The sequence below is a fragment of the Rhineura floridana genome, chromosome 11 (assembly GCF_030035675.1).
Source record: "Rhineura floridana isolate rRhiFlo1 chromosome 11, rRhiFlo1.hap2, whole genome shotgun sequence".
NCBI lineage: Eukaryota > Metazoa > Chordata > Lepidosauria > Squamata > Rhineuridae > Rhineura > Rhineura floridana.
The window spans coordinates 63096769-63124176 of record NC_084490.1 but is presented as its reverse complement, the minus strand read 5'-3'; the positions used below and the strand labels follow the sequence as shown (position 1 = coordinate 63124176).

Below are 27408 nucleotides of genomic sequence, written 5' to 3'. Positions count from 1 at the left end.
AGAAAAGTTGCAGGGGAATGCCCGTAACCCTTTCACTTACCATTTTACATTGTTTCCCAAGTACTCCTATGCCATTTCAATGATCCTTATCATTTCGTAGGTGTGGGGTAAGTGGTGATAGAGTCTAGTAGCTTGCCTAAAGCCCTCACATGGATTCATGGCAGAAATAAAATTTGAACTTATCCACACTTCACTGAAATGCTAGTCGCGCATGCATTCAGAGGTAGAGCCATGTACTGCTAGATACTTCCCAAATCCTTAAATGTGTCTGATTTCCATAACTAGCAATTTGCATTGAAATATGGGGGCCCTAACCCTGAAATGATCACTCCCTGAAATCATCAAGAATGCTCATGGATTGAGGGACAGTTTTACACTCTTCAATTTTTGTATAACAGGTTCATCTGCTCTTGTTATTTATCCCCTTCCCAACAGCAGCATGGCATCATAATTCTTGAAATAATTACCATGTCACAGAATGAAGAGCGAGGAATAAAAAGCAAGAGCCGGTGAATTCTTGCTTTGTTTTTTTTTCATTGAGAGGGATTTTTTTTATTATAAATAAACATTTATTTTAAAAGAAAGAAAAACAATTACAATGTAACACAAGACACACATATTGTTACAAATATTCAGAGCCGTCCACCAGATGACAAGCAACAAGGTGTCCTGAGATTCAGTGAGTATGCATCTTTCAAAAGGGAGATATGAAGAAGTCCACCTTTTGTTGTTAGCCATTAAAAGTCCAGCCAAGTATACGACTAAAGTGGCCAGTCTCATGATCTAGCTATTCTTGAGGGTTGTCTGGCAAAGTTATCGTTGTTGAGTAAGGGAAGAACTCCAGAGTTACTCAAAGCCACCAGAAATTGTCCACAAGTTTAGAAAATAGTTGTTCTCTCTCCTGTGGTAACAGTCTGAGAATCCAGGTGGAAAACAGGATATATCCATTTACTCTGCTAGAATTAGAACTACATGGCAAAATGTTGGAACATATTGACAGTCAGGCCTTTGCTGATGCAGCCTGAACAGAGCACAGGACTTGGGGCAACAGCCACAGGAGCCCATTATTTTTTCAATTTGTTACTGTTTAAAAGGCAGCATTGTTGAGAACAGGCATTTGATAGGGCCTCCCTGGCAGATGGGATTCTGACTGGACTACTGAAAGGAAGCTACCAAGATTTTCAAATTGTTTCAGGTGACTCAGGTTTTGAGTTGACAGCTCAAAACAACCCCAGAAGGCTCAGTTTCCTCAATGGCACAAAACAAGGCCCTCTGAAGGAGTCTTAAGTTGGGCACTCACATTTAGAGGCACCCCAAACCATCAGACACTTCAAAATCTTGGTTTGGGTCATATAATATTACATGGCATGCTCACTTTTCTACCATATGATGGACACATAGATTTGCATTTCCCAGAGACTGATTTTGCTATTTGTAGGGCCAGTCTCCTTCTACGTAATTTCCAACCTGTTTTTTAAGCAGGCTGAAATGTAATAGATTTTGGAATCAGGAGTTACACATGAATTTTAAAGGAAGTTTTACATCTGTAGTTTGAACATTCGGTTCAATTCTGGTTTTCATTTGATCCCCCCCAAGTCCCAGCTCTGGAACAGAATGTTGTCCCCATTGAACAACACATTCAAACAAAAAATATTTTCCATAGATTTTTCCTCTTCCAAACAAACCGTTAACCATTGTCTGTGGTTTTCCGGAAAATGCTGAAGGTCCTTCATAGTTTTACAGCAGAGGCACATAAACAGATGAGGTGCCTCTCCTTTTCCCAATAAGTGTGTTCTCAGACCAATAAATATAAATTGTGAGGGCTTCAAACAAATGAAGGTGATTTATACCAGTGGAGGGTCTGGCCAAGTGTTCTTAACTGTATGACCTTTTTCCTAGAGCTGCCATCAAACAAAATTCAAAGTGAATTTGGGAAGAGTCTCTCACTGCATGAAGCATCTGAGGAATTTTGAGGGAGACCAATAATTTCAACAGTGACATTTTTCATGGGGTACCACACATCTCTTTTCTATTTGGAAACTGCTTAATCTTCTGACATAAGTTAGCCATGTCAAATGAAACAACAATTATTTATAGTAGCCTTTGTATTTTGTCTGTCTCTGTGTGAAATAAGTATGTGTTTTACGGTATATAGAAATAGTTCAGGAAGTTCATTGATCAGCCAGTTTCAATTTTTGTCAAGATCAAATAACCTAGTCCAATGCGGTAATGCAACTTCATAGCAAAACACATACAAGTTGTCTAGAAATTCCACCTCTCACATAAAAAGATCTATAACTGCATACAAACAAGAGCCAGTTTACACACAAACTGGGACAAAGAAGATGCACGAGCGAATTGTAGTTCTTGGTTCTTTTTTATGTTTGAAATGGGCCTTGTGGATCTTGCCCACAATAAAACCTGAATCATGCTTTAAAAATTCAGATACAAAATGTATAGTGTGTATGTGTGTAGTCCCCTCTGAACTGATGATTTTTGAAAAGAGAAACATTTTATATATATTGACTTCTGAGAAAGTAAAGATACTGAGATATGTCAGATGGAAAAGCGCTGGGGTAGAAGTGGTCCTGTACCATTTCAGGCTACTCGTGTGTGTGTGTGTGTGTGTGTGTGTGTGTGTGTGTGTGTGAGTGAGTGAGTGAGTGAGAGAGAGAGAGAGAGAGAGAGAGAGAGAGAGAGAGCACTTTATGAACTTCTTACAGGTACAAAATTAGACTAGTAGGAAGATGTGTGGGTAACCTTTCTCCACAATGTGCTAATTTTTGATGTTCAGGGTGAAACATTAAAAATGTGGTCCTCTTCCTGCATTCTGAAGTGGTACCAACCCCATCACTCTACCTCCCTCTGCTGCCCATGCCAGAGCCAGAGCTTCAGTGAAATTTGGTCTCAGTTCTTACGGATTCATGGACAGAATGTTGTTCCAGAGTTACTAGTTTCAGATGGAAAAACAAAATACATATTCCTGATAGTTTGTCCATGAATAGTGTTCTCATAGTGTTTATATTACTACATGGTAATTGAGTAGATAATAAGAAGTTTAAAAGGTGATGGTAGTGGGGAGAATGAAGGCAAAACTGATGCTTCTGACATTCTGCGGCATTATCTGAAATTGAGAATTCATGATAACTCCACCACAAAAGCTGGTGACACCGGTGCAGTGAGAAAAAAATACTGGCGTCTTCATTCTGCACCTATTCAGATCCAGTTCAGATGGTAGTTTGGCAACAGAGTTGCTGCTAGGAATCAGTAGTGCACAGGTGTAGTTAATCACTATTATTCATTGGTGCTCACATTGTTGTGGCCAATTTTAGGCAGGCTAAGAAAACTCATTTTTAAGGTGAGGGGTAAGTACTCCCTGACACACATAAAATTTGCTCAAACCACATTAACAATGTATCCCTCCCCCCCGCCGCCACAGCTATACTATATACCACATTGGCGTTTTCCCCCAAGGAATACTGGGAATTGTAGTTTGGTGAGTGTGTAAAAAAGAAACCCTAAAAAAGATCTCCCTATATACATAGTTCCCAGTGCTCCCTGGGGAAAGAGGGTGATTACTAAACTTGCTTATAGGCTGGATCCAGACTAAGGCTGCAAGTCAATACATGACTACTCATAAGTAAGCTTCATTGGGTTCAATGGGACTTACTCTCAGGCAAGTGTGTATTGGATTGGAGCCTAAGTTAGTTGCACTTAATTCCCACTGAAAAAATAAATGGGATGTAACTAAAGTCATGACTAACTTGTCTGACTGATTTCAATGGGACCACAGTTCAAGTAACTTGGCCTAGATTCATCCCTACCTCTGTGGTGTAAATGCACCTATAGTCTCTTAGTTTGAATCTTACAGTCTTTATTCTACAGAATAAAGTGTGGTAGAATTGTTACATTTCCAGCATATATGTGATCCAGATGACTTGGTAAATTCTGCTAGTATGAGATCCTTGCAACTATATCCAAAACATATTACATGGAACTTGAAACCAATTACGACTATATTTTAAGTAAAGGACTTATCTGGGTGGGTGAGGATTAAACCTCACAAAAAACACAGAGGATCCTACTTCATTCTTGAAAGAGACACATTGCAATGGGAATTAAGTTTCAAAATTCTTGATAAATGGGGTGGATCTGATAATACTGTTTGTGTTCTGTGTTAGTTTGTACACTCTGAAAAGTTGAGGTTTTGAAAGCACCTCTGGGAGGTGGCTTATAATTCTTTAGGCTGCGTTTCATTTCTGAAATAACCTAACTTTGTGTCACCCAAGGGGAAATATAATGTCAAAACTGTAATAAATGCTAAAGTTAAATACAAGCACAATTACATGTACAAGATATTTAAGAGAAATGCAAAAAGCATTTACTATACCATTTAAGAGTGCTTGATGTTCCATAGGATTAGATTCAACTTAGTAAAGAAGTACATTCATAAATACAGGAATCACCTGACCCAAATTACAAATTGCCTTTTATGAATGGCAGAGTTTCTCCCAATACTTTCTCCCAAAATTGGCCCACCCATGACACATAGACAGTATCAGGTTACTCCAAATTAGCAAATATGATGCAAGAATTTAGAACACATATCTTTTGCATTTCCCCTTTTATCCATTACAGAAAGAAGATTTAAACTTTTTTTCTTTCAATAATTTCTACTTTTATCTTATGATCACAAGGAAGTGGAAACTAATCATAAACTTCCAGCCATGCCACATGTTAATTCTGAACGTTGACAACATTGGCCATTGAAAATGTGGCCTAAGGAGGATCTGAAATTTTCCAATAAAATAAATATAATCCAGAAACAGAAATAATGAGCAAACAGATCTAGTTTTTCTCTATCACTTTTTTGGGTTGGATTTTATACACAACTTTCAGTGTCCATGTTTACTGTTCAATCAAGGCCCCTTTACTTTGTTTCAATTCAAAATGGTGAAATCAGACTCCAAGATTTGTTATACAATGGCCTGGTTCACATGCCATGCGAAGCCAAAACCTGGTTTAGTGCAAACATGAGCGCTCCTGAAGAGCAGACTATAGCTGCTTTGTTCCTCCCTGATCATTTTGTGCATCACAAAATGCTTAGTGCATCACAGCAGAAGAAGTGGGGAGGAGCAAAGTGGCTGTGATCTCCTCTCCTGCAGACAGTACGCTCATGCATTAATGCTACGCCACGAGCGTGATGTGTGAACCAGGCCAATATTGGAATCTGTTCAGCAGTTGTGATCAGAAAGTCACCCCAATTATTTGGAATCTAAATCTGCTAAGTTGTGGTGGAGAGAGGAATAAATTCATTCTGCTACAGTGAATCACTGATTCTGGAATGGCTTCCATATTTCTCTCTATAACCATCCCCCCCTCTTAATCTGAGACAAATACAGGGAAGGCGAGGTGTTTTAGCACAGCCAGGGAGCTGTGACAGATTCTGCAGCTGGCAGAATGATATACAGGAAGGAAGGTGATCTTTGTTCTTTCCCTCTGCTGTTGCAGAGAAGTGCTCTGATAGGAGGCAATTAAATAATAATAATCCACAACTCTGCCGGTATCTCAAACTATCAGGAGTATCTATTTTGGCCAGGATGGTGTTTGCTTTAAGGAGAGAGAAGCATGTGTGCAACATTAGAGTGCACAGAAACCTTTTTAAAAAGTCATCCCAAAATTGGTGAAATTGATAAGGATTCTCTGAAACATAAGGAGTCTGGAGAAGCCTGGTGAAACAGAGGAGGTTAGTCAATTTCACAAGGCATTTCTCAAGCGGTTGTAGGGAGGCAGAAATATTTGTAAAGTTCACACGTATTTTTCTAAAAAAATTAATTAATAAGGTATGCTCCTCGTGCATTTCACTCTTGAGATGCAAGCAACCGTGGTTTTAAAAATCTCTCGTGGAATTGCATCTCTGCTGTTGCCCTCCAAGCACCTTTCTCCTGCACCTCAGACTGTTAGCTGCAAGAGAGTCTAACATAGCCAGGGGACTAAGGCTTTTCCCTACACCTGACATCTGACAGTCTCAGATACAAGCATGGGATGATTTGCTTTTTATTTTCCTATGATGTGATTGCTTCTCTGTAGAAGCTTCCCCACAAGGGATCATTTCTCTGCTTCTGTGGGAAAGTATTAAAAGAGTTTACAAAAACAAAAAAAACTTGCATGTGCCAAGGCTTCCAAGGCAGGGATGGATAAGCAAAAACATCTTCCCTTTCTTGAAATGGAGGCCTCCCTATATTTCTGGACTGGAGCAGAACCCACCAGAAATCAATGACCCTAGATCACTTCTGGATTTTTTTCCCATCACCAAAAGCAGCTGTGGATCCGGCCTAGATTACAGTGAAGATGAAATTTTCCCCAGTACCACCCCCAAATATTCTAAACTGCGTGTTGAATCAAGACTTACTTCCTTACTGATGCAACAAAGAATATAGTCTTCAAAACTCTGTTACACCACCGTGCACTCAGTGAAAGCGAGAGTGCCTTTGCCACCAAAAAAAGCAGGCCAACTCATGTGCTAAAATTGGGGTGCTGTTGCTATGTCCAAACTCAAGTGCTAGTTTATTAGAGCAAAGGAACTGCTGCTTTGTCAACAACTATGGTAACCTTAAGTTCAATTATTTCATTGGTCTGTTGTCATTTATATAGGATATAAATGATGAAACTTTCTTAGAATTGGGTGACTGTTGAAAAAAATTAAATGCTTCCAATTCTTTGCTATCTTTACTCTGGCTTCCAACCAACAGGCTTCTCCCTTATTTCAATGAAAATGATCAGGAAATCTACTCACTCCAAGGTCACCTGAGCCACAGCGTCCATGGAACTGTATCCATTTTCCATGAAAATCTCTGTATACCGTCCCATTTTTATGGCTTCCAGCCATTCACCTACAGATTTGTAGACACCATTTCCCAGTGGGCTGTGTTCACCTAATAAATTTGAAACTCTAAAAAGAAATCAAGATACAGATTAAGATAAAAACATTCATTTGGGTATTACACTTCAGGAATAAGATTGCACCATGGAGTTAACAGCAGTAGGTAATGAGAAGGTGGGATATTGTACTGCCTGAAGTCGGCCTTCTGTGCACGTTAATATCAGACGAGTACTTTATTATAAGGTTTACTGAAATATTCAGCAGGTTCATTTTTCAGCTTGAAAACAGTGGCTTCAGCTGAAATTCCCAGCTGCACCCTCAACCCTTAATACTGCTTTTTTTCTGGTGATGGTGGTTCTTTGCTGTTGTTCACAGCCCTTCATTCCTCCTTGTTTCTGTTTTTGCAACCATTTTTTCTCTGTTTCATTCCTCCTCAAATGGTCCCATCCAATCAGGGATCACATCATCAGAACAGATATTCCTAGCAAGAATGACAGCACAACAGCACAAATTTAGGGGTTGGTTTTTGTACCTGCTTGATGCATTCACCAATGTTTTCAAGCTGCTGGGGTTCCGGATGAGCTTGTCCAACATGCATACAATTTCATCAAACTTGGGCCTGCTGTTCCGTTCCTTCTGCCAGCAATCCAGCATAAGTTGATACAGAGCAGCCGGGCAGTCCATAGGACTTGGCAAACGATACCCTTCTTCAACAGCTTTAATCACCTAAGGGAGGTTAATGCAGATTCCAGAACATCCTTCCTCAATGCAATTTTTTAAAATCAGGATGATTACAATGTTTTTGTAAAAGGCAACACATAGACCTCTGTGTCTAAAACATTAAAAGAACTTGACTGAAATCTTTATGTACACACAAGCATTCACCTGACTTGCAGATGTCATGTTAGCATTCTATGTGAAGGGAAAGAATATGTTACTAGAAGGATAGCTATTTTTAAAGGTTTAGCAGTTAAGATAAGAGCTCAGGTGATCTCAGAATGAAATGTTTTATTTATTTATATATAGCCTGCTCTTTCTCCCAGAAGGAGCCCAGAAAGCTATGCCTTGTTTGTAGTATACTTCATTCTATATGCAACATTCCGTGTTATTTGAGATTTGTTACTCCAGGTGTATTTTACAATGGGTCTATAGCTATATAATAAATCTGATCTGATCTATCAACAAGGTAAACTGGGTTATCTTCATGTCATTTTGAGCTTCTTGGAAGAAAGAAGGGATGTAAAAGTGAAATAGAATGTAGCAAAAGTATTTCATTCTCTTGACCTTACACACCATGAGAACCCAGCAACAAGGGCAGCAGGATCATAGCCAGCATTTGCTTTGCCCATAGCAAGGACTGCCAATAGCAAACAAGCTGCCCCTGAAGATCACACAGTGGCAATGTCTCTGTGACATAGCACCTCTGTGACATAATATAGTCCATAAAATCCACATGGTGGATTGCTGAGCTCATCAGTGTCCTCTGGCTACTTGTCAAGAAAGGATACTGGCTTGTGAGATAGAGAGAACAAGCAGCAGCTCCTTGGTAAGTAGAACTAGACCTAAATCACGTTTACGTCTTTTCTTATTTAATCACTGGGTACAGCTGCAATCTTCTTCCCAACTGGAGAAACTATAAACATGTAGCATTTGTGGAATTCACTATGTCAAGATGTTATAATAGCCCTCAAGGTTAGGGCTCAACTACAATTACTTTGAGAGATCCATGAACAGGTTACTTTTAAAAAAAGAAACAGAAGCCATGGATGGTGAGAGGTAATATGATGGGGACCACAGTGATGAAGGAAGCTTTTCTTTCTTTCTTTTTAAATAAAAAAGACCCTTCCCCCCTGTGTGCTGTTTTCTCAATCGAGAAGATAAATTCATGGAAGAGATGACAGAACCTGAGAACAAACATGAGGGGAAGCTGTTGCCTGCAAGGTCTGAGTGTGCCCTTCCAGAGGAACAGAATGCTGAACTAGAGGGACCCTGGACTAACGCAGTAGGCCCACTGACTGGCAAGTTCTTCTTGTAACCACAGCGGACACCATCTATCAAGCTGGCTCTTTCCCTTTCACCCACTCCTCAGAGGTTAATATAGTTTCTATCTAGAACTACGAAAGAGTGGCAGTTGTTTGGTGGCCCTTTGATGGTCAATGATATTATGGAGGGAGGATATTAAGTTTAGGGGAAAGGATTTGTGTGGCAGTGAAGCTGAATAAAGAAATGAGGAGGTATGTGCACATCTTGTGCTACCAAAACTCAGAGTGGAACTCTTTACCAAGGAAAACTAAATTCAGGGAATTGCAGAAATTATCCAAATGAAATGCATTTGCATATTTTTGCAAAAATTATTTTCAATTGTTTAGATTATTCACTCATCGCCTTATACCGAAAGAGGTCTCAAGGCAATTTACATCTAGAAATACAATACAAATACAAAAGGTAGCTAAAAATTAAATCACTATAAACAAAGTACTGAAAGTGAACATACACTAAAAGGGCAATCCAACAACATCAGCAAGATCACCATTAAAATAACCAATGAACAGATACCACCAAGCAGCAGGGGGAAAAATCAAATGCCTGGGAGAAAAGGAAAATCTTTGCCTCTCACCCAAAAGATGGTAACATGTTCTTTTTAAGTTTTAAGGGTCATAAGTTTTAAGTGGTGTCAAGATTTGTCTCTCTCTATAATATTTCTAGTGGTCCTTCTACTATTCTATTATTCATGGAGTGAGACATAAAAGAGATGTAGTGTACTAAAGCCTTGGTCCCTGATCACTAGAAAACCCACTGAGCTTTTTTCTGGAATCAAGATTTCAGCAGGCACTATCACATACTTTTAAGACTAACAGATCACATCCAGGCTGTAGGTATTTTATGGGAGGGACTGAAGCATATACTGGAAATTTAGGTTTGTGCAATTAAAGTGCTTTCAAGTCCTCTGTCACCTTACCGTAATAAAGCCTCTTTTAAAAAACAAACAGTTTTTTTGCCGTTAGGAAAGTGGTGAGATGCACTGAAAAGTATGGGATGAACAAATGATTAACGGGAAGATGTATACACACTGCACAAGCAAATCAGGATAAGTGCTAATTGTCATATAACTTTGCCACAAACAAATCAGTGCTCAATAAACATCAGACATATAGCTTCCAAGCAAATCAGGATCATTGTTCAATAAACAGGTCATCCGGAGGAGCCCTTAGGATCCGTAATGATTAGAAGCTTGCTTTTTGTGAAATAAAAGCTAAGAGTAGCATCTAAATTCTACTTAAAGTCAACCCATTGGAATTAATCTGTTCATTTCAGTACAAGAAAAGTCAGCATTTCAATGGCTCTACATTGAGTATGATTAATATTTAATATAACTCTAAGATTCTTAGGATACTGGACTCTTGTATGCCCACTGTGAACACTTTGTGGTCCCCCCCCATTCCTGCTTTTGCAAGAATATACACAACTCTGGTAAAAGGATAAGGAAACAGCTGAGAAATGTGATGTGGCTATTAGAGCTGGCATAACATAATTGTTAAAAAACTGATCTGTGAGATAGAAAATTCTCAGTACGTATTTCTCCCAGCCATTAATTTAAGTGACAGAGATCAGAGGCTACTAAGCCCTTTCTGTAATTTGGGGATAATAATGCTAACCTACCTTGCATGGATGTTGTAAGGACTGCTGTGATTATGGCCTACTTCTCACTGAGGTAGAAAATCTGTGTCTGGTCTGTATCACTTTAGACTGAAGGTAGGGGCTCAACAGGATTCAATGCTTATTGCTGTAAAAATAAAATCCCTGTGGATAGAATATCATAGAACCCCGAAGAAAGGTTCTAGCCTAGCAGATTCTTCTTCAATTTTTTATGTGCTTGGATTTAAATGTTTATTGTATTGAGGAGTATTTAATCATGACATCTGAAGTGGTATGAATGAATGAATGAATGAATGAATGAATCTTTATTTTTACCCCGCCCTTTTTCCAAAACTGGAACTCAGGGCGGCTTACAAATAAAAACTACACAGGTAAAAAAACATACAAAAATATACAATTAAAATAGAATTAAACTATTTGCGACATTAAAACCATGAAACATACACTTAAGATACTAAGTCAATTTAAAACATTAAGAATAGGACCATAGAACAATACAACAGACCTTATGAGGCCCTATCTTAAACATCTTCTAGTCCAAAAGCCTGTCGGAATAAAAAAGTCTTTGCCTGCCAAGGGAAGGATAGCAAGGAAGGGGCCATTCGTGCTTCCCTAGGAAGAGAGTTCCAGAACCTGGGGGCAGCCACTGAGAAGGCCCTATCTCGCGTCCCCACCAATTGCGCTTGCGAAGGCGCTTGCGAAGGTACAACCCAGATACAGGCTTACCAGCAGAGTGAGAAATAGAGCAGTATGTTTTCAGCATCTAGAAAAACATGCCATATATTTCATTAATTACGAATCTATACTGTGCCATTTGGATAAAAGGTGGTAGTATGGTAACGTCTGCATATCTTAAATTATTGATATTTCTCCCTCCAATTTTCACACCTCCATCTTGGTCCAATCCTGCTTTCCGTATGATATGTTCTGCGTATAGATTAAATAAATAGGGTGATAAAATACACCCCTGTCTCACACCCTTTCCGATGGGGATCCAATCGGTTTCTCCATATTCCGTCCTTACAGTAGCCTCTTGTGCAGAGTATAAGTTGCGCATCAGGACAATCAAATGCTGTGGCACCCCCATTTCTTTTAAAGCATTCCATAGTTTTTCATGATCTACACAGTCAAAGGCTTTGCTGTAATCTATAAAGTACAGGGTGATTTTCTTCCGAAATTTCTTGGTCCATTCCATTATCCAATGTAAGTTTGCAATATGATTCCTGGTGCCTCTTCCCTTTCTAAATCCAGCTTGGACGTCTGGCATTTCTCGCTCCATATATGGTAAGAGACTTTGTTGTAGAATCTTGGGCATTACTTTACTTGCATGGGATATTAAGGCAATAGTTCGATAATTACTGCATTCCCTGGGATCCCCTTTCTTTGGAATCGGGATGTATATGGAAAGCTTCCAGTCTGTGGGCCATTGTTTAGTTTTCCATATCTCTTGACAGATTTTTGTTGAAATTTGGACAGATTCAGTCTCAGTAGCTTGTAGCAACTCTACTGGTATGCCAGCTATTCCTGGTGATTTGTTTCTTCCAAGTATTTTAAGAGCAGCTTTCACCTCGCATTCTAAAATTTCTGGTTCTTCATCATACGTTCCTCTGTGAATGTATCTGTCATCCTGGCATCTCTTTTATAGAGTTCTTCAGTGTATTGCTTCCATCTTCCTTTTATTTCATCTCAGTCAGTCAGTGTGTTTCGCTGTTGATTATTCAACATCCCTACTCTTGGTTTAAATTTCCCTTTCATTTCTCTAATCCTTTGGAACACGGCTCTTGTTCTACCCTTTTTGTTGTCCTCTTCTATTTCTATACAGTAACTATTGTAATAGTTCTCTTTGTCCCTATGTACTAGTCGCTATATTGTTGCATTTAGGGTTCTAGCTGTGTTTCTATCTCCTTTTGCTTTTGCTTTCCTTCTCTCTTTAACCATTTGAAGAGTTTCTTCAGTCATCCATTGAGGTCTTTCTTTTTAATTAGAGGTATTATCTTTTTGCATTCTTCCCTGACTTTTCTGACTTCATCCCATAGTTCTTCTGGTTCTCTTTCAACTAACTTTAAAGCCTCAAACCTGTTCCTTATTTGATCTTTATGTGCTTCTGGGATGTTATTTAAATTGTATTTTGGCATTATGATTGCTTTGTTGTTCTTTAGCTTTACTCTGATTGTCAATACAACCAGTTCATGATCGGTACTGCAGTCTGCTCCTGGTCTTGTTTTCGCAGAAAGTATGGAACTTCTCCATCTTCTGCTACCAATTATATAATCAAATTGATTCCTATATTGACCATTTGGTGATGTCCATGTGTACAGTCGTCTTTTCGGTTGCTCAAAAAACATGTTTGCAAGAAACAAATTATTGGCTTCACAGAATTCAGTAAGTCTTTCTCCTGCTTCATTTCTTTCTCCTAGGCTCCATTTCCCCACAATTCCTAATTCTTCTCTGTTCCCTACTTTTGCATTCCAATCTCCCATGATTATCTGCACATCTTGTTTTGGTGTGTGATCAATTTCTTCCTGTACTTCTGTGTAAAATCTCTCCAATTCCTCTTCTTCTGTGTTTGCCACTGACTTGGATGATGGTTATGTTAATAGGTTTCTCGTTTAATCTCATTGATATCACTCAGTCAGACCTTGCATTGTAGCTCCTAATTGCTCTTGCTATATCACTTCCCACTATTAAAGCAACCCCATTTCTTCTTAATTTCTCATTTCCTGCATAAAATATTTTGTAGTTGCCTGATTGAAAATGTCCCATTCCCATCCATTTTGGTTCGCTCACACCAAGTATTGTAATGTTGATGAGTTCCATTTCTTGCTTGACAATTTCTAACTTTCCTTGGGTCATGCTTCTCACATTCCATGTTCCTGTTGTGTGCGTCGTACAACTCCGGACTCTCCTTTCGCATCTGTGCGCATCAGCCTCTTTCAGCTTTGACCCAGCTGCGTTATTAGTCACAGTGCTACTTGTACTTGTCCTTTGTTCTTCCCCAGTAGCTCGGTGAGTGCCTTCTGACCTGGGGTCTCATCTTCCAGCACTATCTCGTGTTGCATTTTGGATACTCTGTTCATAGGGTTTTCATGGTAAGAGATATTCAGAGGTGGTATACCATTGCCTTCCTCTGAGTTTGGATGCATCTTTGATCATTCCGCCTTGGGTGCCCCTTCTAGGAGTCTAGCCTGTTGGTCTAGACTCCTGATGGCATTGCTCTTAGCTTCTTCAGCACTCTCAAACCCCCTCACCACGTTAAGGTGTGCATCCTAGAGGGGGTGGCTTAGTTTACAATAGGTTATTTGTTGTTCCAAAAGCTTGCTGGAAAATGTGAGATTGGGTCAAAATTGCCTGCTCTAGCATATACTCAATTGAACAAATAAAACAAACTTAATTAAGCTCCCTTAATATATTATATAATATGAAGTTGCACACTGTATAATAACATTTCGTTTAAAATATGAATAAAAATATAAGTAAGGAATAAGCTTAAGCAATCAGAAACCCTAAATGAAGATCATACTCTATAGTAATTAATTCAGGGTAAGTACCAAATGGACCTCTTCTGACAATTATTCACGTGCATTAGAATTTCCTTCCCATTTGTTAGCACGTATTGAAAGTGTGTGTATATGTGCGCGTGCGCATGTGTGCACGCATGCATGCATGGGAGGGGATCCACACTGTTATCTGTGTTTAACAACCGCCCCGCCTGAATGGGAGTACAAAAGGGTGATGGGAAGCAGACAGAGAGAGCGAGAGCGCACACTTCCCTCATATTCATGGCCTGAGGCAGAACGTGGATCCAGCCTGCTGATACACTGTCAAATAGACCACACAGCCTTCTCTCTTTTCCCAGAGGAATCTCGCTGATTAGCAATATGCACGGCCCTCAAGGATTAAGCTGTGTGAGTCTGTCAGTGTTTCTGAATTGAGTAATAAAAATGCATTTATCCCATGACAGCCCTTCATCCTTAAAAATAATACTGATGGATACAGAATTAAGGCCTATTCATGGGATGACAATGGTTCTGCCAAGGGAACCTGTTCTGGTTTTGTTGTTTCATTTTTCAATAAAGTGTGTTTGTGCTGCTGAAATGAAAGGGCTGGGAATAAAAGGGACTGCAAAGAGAAAGTGGGAGCATTTCCCCAGGTTTTTGTAAAACAGCTGCTGCTTCACTAGGCTAGTCAGGGTTATGTGAAATCTTTCCTTTGATTTCCATGGATATTTCTGCCTTCCAGCAAGCTGGCATCATATTCCCGGTGCACTTATCCACAAAAGTGGTTATGTGATTTTCCAAAATGAATATCCCAACCCCCAGTGCTGTGCACCACATGGATATTATTGTCCCAGAACTCAGCCATGTTGGACAGTTAAACTTTGGCAAAGAGACTCTATAGCTGTGGACAAGTCTCAGTCTCAGGGATTCCACAGACATCAAATCCTGCCCCCAATCTAGGCTGAATAAAAATGGTAATGGAGGCCATCAAGAGGAAGAAGAGCCAAATATCTGTTCAGACTCTGCTTGAGAAATCAGAATCAAATGCTCTTTCTCCTCATCAGCTACCCAAGTTCCCTTACTCCTAGCAAAGATGAAAGTAGACATCCATCTAGGCTACACAGCAACGTAAAGGTTTCAAGGGTCCAGATGACACTGCACCTTTAAAGTTGCTTGGTTGAAACTGTTAAGATAATTTCCCTGAGAGCTCAAACCAAGGCTAATTTTGGGGATCCCTGAGAAAAGGGCTGCCTTGATGGGCTCTGGCATCAACACCACTCCAAGAAGTACTGGGAAGATGGGTCTAGCCATCATTTTAATTTCCCACAGTGCCTCCAACGTAACATCACTCTAGGGTATCATATGAAATTTAAATGGCGGCTATATCCAGCCAACCAGCATTGTGTGAAGTGGCAGGCTATTTTTGTTTTTCAAAGGGGAGGGAGGCTAAGGCAGGTGTCAGCAATGGACTCTGCCAAGAGCCCTGGAAGCTACTCAAGAATACCAGGAGCTGATTCCAGTCCTGAGTTGCCAAGACCTGGCTACTTGGAATTCTGTACCCGACACTCGCCAAATTTATGGTCCAAATCAGTCTCCTTCGGGCCTTGATTGGCAGCCCATGGGCTTACAGCCTGGTCTGAACAGAACAAGCAGCAGATTAAATTGCCTATCACATTTACTATTCAGAAGCACAAGCAACAATAAAGCATGGACAGAATCGTCTAAAATCATGAGGCACATTTCATGTAAGGCTTAAATCCTTGCCCATTCAATGGCTGCTTCTGTTCCACCTACTCATGGATTCAACAGTAATGTTTTCAGACCTGCTGCCTGTTTGGGACACATCTGCAACAGCAAATATGAAGAAAATCATGAATGTATGTGGTCCCCTACTTTAACAGATAAAGAGTTTCTGACAGAGAGGGCAAGTGGAGTACTTACATCTTGATTTGTCATCTCCCAGTAAGGTCTCTCCCCATAAGACACAACCTCCCACATCACAATCCCATAGCTCCAGACATCACTGGCAGAAGTGAATTTGCGGAAGGCTATAGCTTCTGGAGCTGTCCACCGGATTGGGATTTTCCCTCCCTAGGAAGAAAGAACAGACTGAGAAAACACAGTTGTAGTTTTTTCAGGGTGCCATGGGAGACCATTTTCTGTCTTAAATGGGGTGGGAAAGAGTTGTAGTATTTCTAATGTAAATCTGTTTTGAGAGCATGAAAGCCTCTTCCCACATTATCTCATACTATATGTGCTTGCTGGCTGACTACTAATTGCCTGTCCTGAAGGCTTGTTTAAATTTCATTTGAACACCAGGACATGCATAGAATTCACATCTCAATTAGGTCATGGTAGCTAGTGGGGAAAATTCCAAACAAGCAAGCAATCAGCACAGCATGGACTCTAGAGCAGTTGACTGCATAGTATAGAAACACCACCTGACAATTCTCGGGTCAAGGCTGCATATCCTGAGGTATGGGATGTTAATGACACACTAGCTCTGAATTCAAATTGGTAAGGAAAAAGGAAGATGGCAAAGGTCAAGCCCAAAATGATCTGTCTACAGGTTCACAGTCTGAAAAAGAAATGTTGATACTTCATTCAATTATTCCCTGCTAGGCAGCTTGATTTCTGCAATCTGTACCATATGGTAAAAACAGGAAGATTTAACAAATGATTGTCATGACTTACTCTCAGACTTGATTAACTGGCATTTAATTCACCAACATTTGGTGACATCACACCATCAGACACAGCACTGTGACATCATCCCATTCACTACATGACTCCTGTTTGCGTGGATATTACCCCTTCTGACGAATTCAACAAAAGGGAGCAGCAGTAGGCTGGGAAAATTAGTCCTGAAGAACTAGCAGCAGTCGGGGCATGGGGATGGGACTACAGGGAGTGAATATCTACACAATCTAAGGCTCCCCACTCTGGCAGACATTTGTGTTCCAAAACAACTGGCAGTTTTTAATACCAAACAGGAAAACTGTCTTGCATTGATATCAGGCCTCATTGAAGCTTTGAGGGAGGCAGCAGATGGGGGGGGGCATTGTCCATCACAAGCAAATAAAGATCCCAAGGAGAGGCAGACGATGTTGTGAGTGACAGGCTGGTGGTCACAGTTCCAAAGAGGCGATGCACAGCTGGGAAGCATGTGCAGCAACTCAACAGAATGAGTTGCTCAGATTGAGGAGATAACTTAGAAGTGACGGGCCTGGTTGAATACAGACACTGAATACAGACTCTGCAGCCAAGAGGGCATCCTTGATGCACAAAGGGTAATCTGTGCCATTTCTGAGGGACCAGAAGTCACTGAAGCCTGGCTGCTGGAGGCCCTTGCTCAAGCCCACACCCCCTTGGTGCCTTGAAACTGGGCAGCGCAGCTTGTGTGGCCAGTTATCTGGAGAATGTCCTGACTTGGTTTAGCACTTTCCAATTATTTTCTCTACCTTCATAAGCCATCAATTGCTGTTGTCCATTAGGAACTTACCCTTGTTGTGTAGGCAGCTTCAGGGTCATCTTCAAGAATTCGAGAAAGTCCAAAGTCAGAGACTTTGCACACTAGGTTACTGTTGATTAGGATATTTCTGGCAGCCAAGTCTCTATGTACATAGCCCATGTCCGACAGGTACTTCATTCCGGATGCTATCCCTCTGAGCATACCAACTAACTGAATTACAGTGAACTGCCCATCATTCTTCTGTAAAAATAACAGAATGAGAACACCAAGCAATTAGCTGAAACCCCAGTTCTAATTTTTAAAAATGGATTTTTAAATTATTTGTTAAATCTGCACCCCACCTTTCCACCAAAAAGTGCTCAAAGTGGCTAACAAAAATACAAATACATTAACATATAATAAAATACAATAAAACTAATTTTTATAATTGATCTTGGAGACATGTTTTATTATTGGATCTTTAAAGCTATCCTGGAAAGAGATGTTGAAGTTCAATATAAAATCCACTAATACTTGTTTATAAATATTATATAATTTGTTAACAGAACAATTATTTCTCCCATTAAATATTGAACTGAAATGTTATTTATGGGTTATTGCAGCATTTTTATTGTTAGAACATTTTAAATACTGCTTTACTTTTTTATCTTATTGTATTTGTTTTGATATGTCATTGTTAGCTACTTTGGGCTTCCTTTTGGATGGAAAAGCAGAGTACAAAAATTGAAACAAAACAGAATAATCAGTTTGAACAATAGTTGAAATGTAATGCTTAGAATCTAAAGAACATGGTGCTTATTAGTAGTATTTATAATCCAACCTTCACCCAATGGTCCTACTGCAGAAATATTATTTATTTAATTAATTTGTTAGCTGCCTAACACAGCAATCTCTAGGCAACTTATGACCAAATTTAGAAACATACAAAATGGTTAAAAACAGCCATCAAAATTAACAACAGATCAATACATACAACTTAAAGCAATACCAGCCTTCACAGAAAAGCAAAACACCAAACAAAAGCTTATCAGCAACCCAGAGTGACTTAACATAAAGTATTGACACTGCTGGATCATATTCTAGCAAATGCCTGGGAGGATAGGAAAGTCTTAAAGTAGCACCGAAAAGATGTCATTGTCAGCATCAGGTGGGCCTTGGTGAGAAGAGGAATCCATAGGCAGGGGACCACAACTGAAAGGCCCTCTTCCTTGTTGCCACTCTCCAATCCTCTCTTAGAGCTGTTTAAGGTTCTATAGGTTAAAACCAGCACTCTAAATTGGGACCAGAAACATATGAGTAGCCAGTAAAGTTATGTCAACACTGGTGTTTTGCAGTCAGGCCATCTACTCCCCATCAGCTGCCTGGCCGTGGCATTTTGCACCAACTGCAATATCTGAACCGTCTTCAAAGACAGCCCCACGTACAGTGTATTGTAACACTCAAGTCTAGAAGTTATCAGAGCATAGTTCACAGAAGCCAAGTTCTTCCTGTCCAGAAAGGGGCACAACTGGACCACCAGCTGAATCTGATAAAAGGCAATCTGTACCAACAAGACCACCTGAGCCTCCAGCAACAATAAGGGATTCAGAGGAACTCCCAAGCTACAAACCTAACTCTTTCAGGGGAAGTGCAACCCTGTTTGGAACAGGTTGCACACCACTCATCTAGTCAGACGAACCACCCACCAACAGCATCTCGGTCTTGTCTGGATTGAGCTTCAGTTTATTGGCCCTCATCCAGTCCATTACTGCAACCAGGCACCAGTTAGGCACATCCAACGCCTCACCTGCAGAACATGAAAATGAGAAATAGAGCTGCGTGTCATCAGTGTACTGGTGGCAACGCACTCCAAAACTCCAAATGACCCCACTCAGCAGTTTCATGCAGATGTTAAAAAGCATGGGGGACAAAATGACTGCTGTGGAACCCCATATAGGAAAATCCATAAGGCCGAGCAGTATTTCCCAAATTCCACCTTCTGAAGCTGGCCATCCAAGTAGGAATGGAACCACTGAAAGGCAGCCTCCACCCCCAACTCAGACAGTTTGAGAAGGATATCGTGGTGAATGGTACTGAAAGGTGCTGAGAGATGATGGAGAATCAACGGAGCAACACTCCCCTCTGTCTCTCTCCTGACACAGGTCCCAATCTGGGCCTGATTCTTGATCAAAATGGATCCAGAAAATATATAAAGTCGAAATCCAAAATTAAACAATAAATTTAAAACAGCATAAAACAAAATACAGGATTCAATTGCTAACAAAACCAGCAGTAACAACTGAAATTCAAATGTTCACTTCACCCATCTTCAACAGCCTGGGCATGGTGGTGTGTTTTCACCTGCCGACAAAACACCCCCAATGTCATGGCAAGATGCACCTGAGGAATTGTTCCAGAGACAAAGGGCCACTTGCGAGAAAGCCTGCCCATGGGCCCCCACCCTATGAGTGTCATTAGGTGTGGGCCCTGCAGATCTTAAAACCTGGGCACAGTGGTATGGGAGGAGGCATTTGTTCAGCCTAGGACATTTAGGGTTTTAAACGTGAACGTTAACTCCCTAAATTGGTCCAGGAAAACAAGCAACTTGTGCAATGTCTTCAGTTGATGTCACAGCTGAAGTTGGGCACTGGCCCTCCCAGCCACTGTAGCCACCTGGGTTTCAAGTGATAAAGAACTATGCCCTTACTTCCTTCAAAGGGAGTGCAGTCCTGTCTAGAACAGGATACCCCACCAATTCCCGGATCTAAGAACCACCCACCCACAGCACTTCCAGTTTGTCCAGATTCAGTTTCAACTTGTTGGCCCACATCCAGCCACTACCATCTTCAGACACCAGTTCACCAGCTGCACTGCCTTTTCCGATTCAGATGGCACAGTCTGATTCAAATGACAGTTGAATATCATCAGCACATTGATAACACCTTGCTCTAAATCTCCTGATGACAGCCCCCAAAGGCTTCACATAACTGTTAAATAGCATGGGATATGAGACTGAACCTTGTGAGACCCCATAGGTCAATCCCCATGGGCCCAAATAGAAGTCTCCCAATATTATTCTCTGAAACTACTGTCAGAGGAACCACTGGAGTGCAGCGCCCCCCGACATCTAGTTCCCTAAGGCAGTCCAGGAGAATATCATGGGATCAAAAGCTGCTGAGAGGTCAAGGAAAATTAACAGGGTTGCAGTCCCCCTGTACCACTCACAACAAAGGCCATAAATCAGGGCAACCAAGGCAGTTTTAGTGCCACACCTGGGCCTGAAACTCAACTGTAGTAGGCCCAGATATTCTATTTCTTCCAAGTGTGCCTGGAGTTGCACTCTCACCATCTTCAAAAAGGATATATTTGCAGCTGGGTGATAGTTATCTAACATTTCTGGGTCCCAGGAAGTCCTCAAGGAGGGAGCACACCACCTTCTCCTTTAAGGCTTTGGTAAGTTCCCCTTCCACAATAAGGCATTAACTACTCCATGGATCCATCCAGTCAATCCCCTTCCAAAAAGCTTTTATCAATCATGAAGGGCAAGGTTTGAGTAGTACACCACATCCCCTCAAGCAGGTTCTTCTCATCCTCAGGCTGCAATAATTGAAAGTGATCCATCAGAACTCAACCAGATGGTGCTCTGCTCACATCTTCAGAAGTAACTGTGGTGTCCAATTCCATATGGATCTGAACAATTTTACCCTCAAAATGCCTAGCAAATCTATCTCAGCTGGCCTCTGATAGTGTCATCATATCTTAATGGGCAGATCCCAACAGCCCCTTCACCACTTGGAAAAGCTCTGTTGGATGACTACTAGAGATGCAATGGTGACAGAGAACCGTTTTCCACTGCCATCACCACCACATGTTAGGTACATTATTGTGCTTGTACCTGTGCTTGGTCAGCTTTCTCTTTAGATTTATGCTCCAACCATCCTTCTTGCTTCATTACCTGGAGCTTCTGAGAACCAGAGCACCCTGCAAGCACCATAATGTTGGAGAGAACATCTGGGAATGATCATGCTGAGAGCCCCTTCCATCTTGCTGTTCCATAGTGAGACCAGCTCTCTGACCATATCAGTCAGAGAATAATCTCTCAGAGCATTCAGGAATCCCTTGGCAGATCACCTTATTAGGTCCCCCACCCCTGTAGGGAAATCTGACTATTGTTTGTCCAAACCTCACTAAGAAATGATCTGAGAATGACAATGGGTTCTCCATAAACTGCCCTAGTAGGGCACTTCTGCCCTCCCACTCTGTTGTGAAACCAGATCCAGAGTATGCCCCGCAACATCAATTGGGCCCTTGATGTACTGAGCAGTCCCATAGTTGTCATGGAGGCCATGAAGTCCAGAGTGGGCATGGAGCGGCATGGATATTGAAGTCTCCCAACACAACAGTGGAGAGGTTAATTTACAATTGAAAGGATGGTGGGACAGGAAAAAAGGAGCAAAATACACCATAGTATTTTTCCCATAAATCTCCCCCTTTTTCTTTATATTTGCCATATGCTAATCAAATATGGAGGTGCAATATTTTGTTTCCAATATTTTGTTATTAGTAACTTGGCTACTGATTCTTTATTTGCTATTATAATTTACTCCTTTTAAACAAATCCCATTTCAGGATTGATTGGAAAAGCTGCTCCTGGCCATTCATTTATCCCTCTCAAAATCCGATCACAAAATATTCACAATGACAGGGGATAGACAGGTGAGAAGTTCCTCCAGATTTTGAGTGGTCCTCAGCAATATGGCCTTGCCCCTCCCCCCCAGCCTAGGCAATGGTATTTATTTACAATATCTTTTGGCCTTTTTTCCAGGCAAGTACAGAGTGGATTCCAATAAAAAACCAAGAATAAAAAAGATCAATAACACAACATTTATTATTTATTTAATTAATTAATTTATATCCTTCCTCCCAGAAGGAGCCCGTTTAAAACTACCACTAAACAATACTCCACATATATGTATTTTTAACAGAATATAATTTAGTCAGAACGTCACCCAGTTATTCAACATCATGCTTGGAAGACTAATAGGTCTTCAGGGCCTTCTAGAAAGCCAATGTAGAAATTTGATGCAAGTCCAACAGAGGAGAATGTGGGACCACCATAGAGAGGAACCTCTGGTTCATGGCCACCCTTACTGCTTTAGGGGGTAGACGCACCAGGAGAGCCTCCAAAGCAGATCTCAGAGTACCGGCAGGATGGTACAAGTGCAGGCACTCCAATAAAAAGCTTGGAGCCAAACTGTTTAGGGCTTTAAAGTCGAAACCAGCACTTTAAAATGGACCTAAAAATGTTGTAGTAACCAGTGCAGCTGATGTAATAGAGGTGTTACTGATACTGACTGCTTTGCCAGCAATAGGACTCTGGCAGCCATGTTCTGGATCAGCTGAAGCTTCTGATCCATCTTTGAAAAGCAGCCCCTCTCCCAGTTATCCCAGGCAGAAAGGAGAGGGCAGGCAACAACAGATGCTTCTCTTTGCTGCTGATTGCTTGCTCACCCTCCAGGAGACAGCGTATAAGCACTTGTAGTGATGTGAATGGGAAATTTCCTCCCAGTGCAAATAACAGCTTCAAAAGGAGCAATTTTCATCAGCACTCCAGCAAGGGAGGAAATGGTTAAACTCCCCCTTTTCACCTGCTGCAATCCTGATAATTATCAACCTCCCCATCACGGCTCTTTTCTTTAAAAAAACATTAAACACACACATATTTAATGTCACATCTATATTGGCACAAAAAGACATTTCACAAGTTACTGATATCCAAATCAGGATTCCATATATGTATAGGATAGTGCATGAGTGCCATGTATAGGTCATAATATATGATAAAAATATATCAATTTAAATCACTTTATATACATGCAACAGGAGGCCACAAAAGGCCAGAATTTCCTAGTGCATGTACACAGCAATCTACATGGATGCAAGATAGTTATGTTATGACCTGTATGCAGCATACTGACTTCCTTTAAGAAGTCACTAATACCTGAAGCACCTATCACAAGCACACAGAAACTGGACCTCTGTGGTTCTGATAACTCTAACCCACCCTTCCCCCTTTCCACTGGATCTATTTTATAGCAAATAAAAAAGGAAGCCTTCTAATAGTCTCATTAATGAGCACAGTTTTAAAAACAAAAAAACAGTCGTCAAAACTTGATAAAAGAATATCCAAAGTTCAGTATTTGAATATTATTTGCATTTTTAATTTTTTTTATAAAAAAATAAGAACAGATTTTTCAAATGTAAAACGTTCAGGTATGGGGCATGAAACCAAAGTTTACCACAGACCAAAAGTTTCTTTGGAAGTAAATATTTAAACAAAAAATACATTTTATTAGAAGCAAATTGCTATATATCATTAACTTTTCTGAATAATGTAAAAAAAGCACACCAGAATTTATACTTCACAGTGAATTCCTCTCCTGGTTCTTGCAGAGCATAAAATAGGCTCTGGCCTATAAAAACTTGCTTATTTATTTATTTAAGATAATTTATATACCTTTCATAAAAAAAAAACACCAAAGAGGTTTAAAAATAAATTAAAAAATACAATCTACAAATACAATAATCAAGGATTAGGAACATAGGATGTTACCATATATTCAGTCAGACCACTGATCCATCTAGCTCAGGGGTGAGGAACCTCCGGCCTCTAGGCCAATCATGGCCCATCAAGGGATGCAGTTTTGCTCCCAAGGCCATTTTCCCCAAACCACACTCACCTGCTGACATCACTAGTAAGGACCCTTCAGATGATGGGCACATCAGAGTGCACCTTCAACCCCCTGAACCCTTCTTCAGACTGAAGGGGTGTTTGGAGGGGTGTTTGAAGGCTCATACCCATCCTGAGCAGATCAGATCAGAGCATGCTCTCAGGTTTGCTTTGAAGCCCCGCAAAAAACAGTGATTGATGTCAGGTGATTTGACAGGTGGCCCCACCAACCTGGGTCTGCCAGGGTTTGGGAAAATGAAGATCTGGCCCTCCAGCCAGAAAAGATCCCCTACCCCAATCTAGCTCAATATTGTCTACACTGACTGGCAGGGTTTCAAAACAGGGCTCTCTCCCAGCCCTAATCAGAGATGCAGGGGACTGAACCTGGAATTTTCTGCATGCGAAGTATGTATTCTACCACTGAGTCACTGAGCTCATACCATAAATACATTTGCTACTCTTCAAGGCAGTTAATCTATTTCAGCTCGAGGCCCACACTGACAGTCAGCCACTCCTCTGAGGGCCACATTCCAGCAGTGTGCACATACGTGGACCCTGCACATACAGATTTCACACACCCACACTCTCTCTCAGACAGCACATGTAGTCTCACATACAAACACTCAAACATATCCCCACACACACATACACACAGTTGGCATTTCCAGCCCTTCTGCACATGTCTGGACCTATGCAAATTAAAAGGCAATGTTTCCACCCACTCCATCATAGCGCTGAGATGGGGGACAATGCTGTCTAAAAAGTTTAAGGTGCCCCAAAATTCTCAGATGGTTTTGCTGCAATGAACAACCCCTCTGGATTTTCTTCTACTTCTTCCACTTCAAAACTAGGTGCCATTTTTTTCTCCACAGATTTTGAGTCAGTGTTGTAAGAAAAGGAAGGATGGTTGAGGAATTATGTGCCACCCTTGAGGCCCTGCTGTTGGATGTGTCCATGTGCATATCATGCCTTCTTGCAGATTTTACAGATTACAGCTCTTCTATGCCTCTCTACTAGTCAACAGAGGATTTCTGTGGGAGGCATCACTGATTGCAGAAGATGGGGTGTTTAACCTGAATTCAGTAGCACATTTGAGGTACTTTGTATCCTGTCAAAGATGGTTTTTAAAAGGAAATCATGCTTATTTTTCTTCAAGGCAAAACTGTTGTTTAAAAGCGGTGTGGCAGTGATTTAACATTTATATGCATTTTAAGTCTTACCTTTAAAAATGTATCCAAAGATCCATTTTCCATGTATTCGGTCACAATCATAACTGGTTTGCCTAGATAAAGAAGATCAAAGGCCTATCAGATGTAATTCCTGGAATAGCCAACAGCTAATTATGTGCTTCCACAAGCATGTCTAGTGGTTTCCAACTTCGGGGGTCACTTCACACATTATGACACAGTAAGCCAAATTATGGCTTACAAGGATCACATGAACACGTGGGCTCTCAGATAGGAGCTCACAACTGCTCTGCTTCTTCCAGTCTTTTTATGCCCATGTTGTGCTGAGCTAAGCCAAGATTTGGCTACGTATATCACCCAAAATCAGGCTTGTGGTTAAGCTCTCTCTTTTAACCACAAGCTATAGCCAAGTTTTGTTCTCATGATGAAGTGGTAAATGAGCCAGGGAGGGGGGGGGTCAGAGGCTTCGTGGGCACCAGGGAAAGTCCTCAAGGTCACCACTGTGCTCAGAGGTGCTATGCACTGTTTCTCAGAGAATTTGTTTTGGCTTTTTAGATTGCGGAGCCCACCTTTATTCACACTCCTGAAAACTAGTGATTTAAGCAAGCTTCTAAAATAAATTTGATGTTTACATGGATCATTGGCATATGCAAAGATAAAATCCTTACAACAGCAACACCTGGGAAAGTGTGCAATTTGCGATCGTTATGAAGAGTGAGGAAATTGTCTAGGAACTGTAATTTTCTATTTCAAACTATGGGGAGATCTAATGGAAGTTTAAATACAAACAAAAGACTTTTCTCAAATACAACACACTGTTATAGGATGTATCAAGTCTGACCTTGCTGGTAAACAAGACCCTAGCTGAGGATTCAGTCTGATCTTGTGGGTTCTGTTACAAGTCAGTATCAGGAATATCTCACTTGGGCGTAAACGCTTTCATGTGTATTCACTCCCCAAATAATTCCAGAAGCCATTTCATGTAAGAAGCCACAACACTTCCAGAGATTGATTGGATAGCTGCTATAAGGCTAGCAGGAAGATTAACAGGAGCAAAGGTAAGGAATACTGTAACATATTTGCTACTAGTGGGCTTGTAACCAGGCTAGGATTGTATGATCCAGAATGCTTACAAAGATGATGTTCACAATTAGCAAGACTGTGGCAGGCCCCTCCTTTTTTTTGGTGTTCGTTTGTGTATGTGTGTGGCAGCCCTTGCAAAGTTCCACTGTTACGCAAACTGAAATGGCTACATGGATATCCCTGACACAGTAGTCACAGCAACGCCAGCTGACTGACAATCCCACAGCTGGCCCTACATGTTCCCATAGGCAATGGCGAAGGAGCTGTGGAGCATCTGAGCCGAGCCATCCACTCAGGGGTGAGGAACCTCTGGCCCTCAGGCTTAATGAGGCCTGGCACAAGTCCCAATTTGACCCACGAAGCTGTTTTCCTCAAACTATGCCACACACCAGACATTAAATGTGATGTCACGCATGGCGCAGGTAAGAACGTGGCTCCAAAGGAACAATCAGGAGCTTCAAGTGAGCTCCCTATTGTTCCTTTTCAAATGGGGCATCCCCAGTGGGAACTCCCTAGGGCAATTAAGGGGGACTGCATTCCACCACTGAAACAGGATGAGTATACAGTCTTTACAATACTTTGCTGCCTCTATTGCATCGGCAGAGTGCTGTCCCAGGAGGTTGTTCCAAGTGGTCCGAAGCCTGGTCGGTCCACTTGCTCAGGAACCTATGGAGCACTCTAAAGCCTCCTGTGACATATTTGCTAAACACTTTGCCGATAAAATCGAGCGCCTGAAGAGCATGATTCCGCATGCCGTGGTTACAGGTAGTGGTCCAGAGTTGGCCAGTTGCATTCCGGTCTGCTGGGATCAGTTTCAGCCTCTTCTCTCTGAGGACGTGGACAAGGCGTTCTCTACTGTGAAGCCAACCACTTGCTTGCTTGATCCTTGCCCTTCGTGGCTCATTATGAGCTGCAAAGAG

The 27408-nt window shown here is 41.1% G+C and overlaps 1 protein-coding gene across 12 annotated transcripts in view; it reads right to left on the bottom strand.

The window, feature by feature from the left end:
- EPHA5 (EPH receptor A5) overlaps positions 1-27408 on the bottom strand; it is a 404439-nt gene that overhangs the window by 83945 nt on the left and 293086 nt on the right. For 6 of the 12 annotated variants that reach the window (XM_061590676.1, XM_061590677.1, XM_061590683.1 and 3 more), the window contains 6 exons: positions 25439-25500; positions 17540-17749; positions 15979-16128; positions 7416-7609; positions 6797-6952; positions 1825-3257 (listed from right to left, as the gene is read on the bottom strand). In XM_061590676.1, the coding sequence (XP_061446660.1) occupies positions 3059-3257; positions 6797-6952; positions 7416-7609; positions 15979-16128; positions 17540-17749; positions 25439-25500 (971 nt within the window). In that variant the 3' untranslated portion in view covers positions 1825-3058. The other 6 variants (XM_061590682.1, XM_061590678.1, XM_061590680.1 and 3 more) reach the window with 4 other exon arrangements.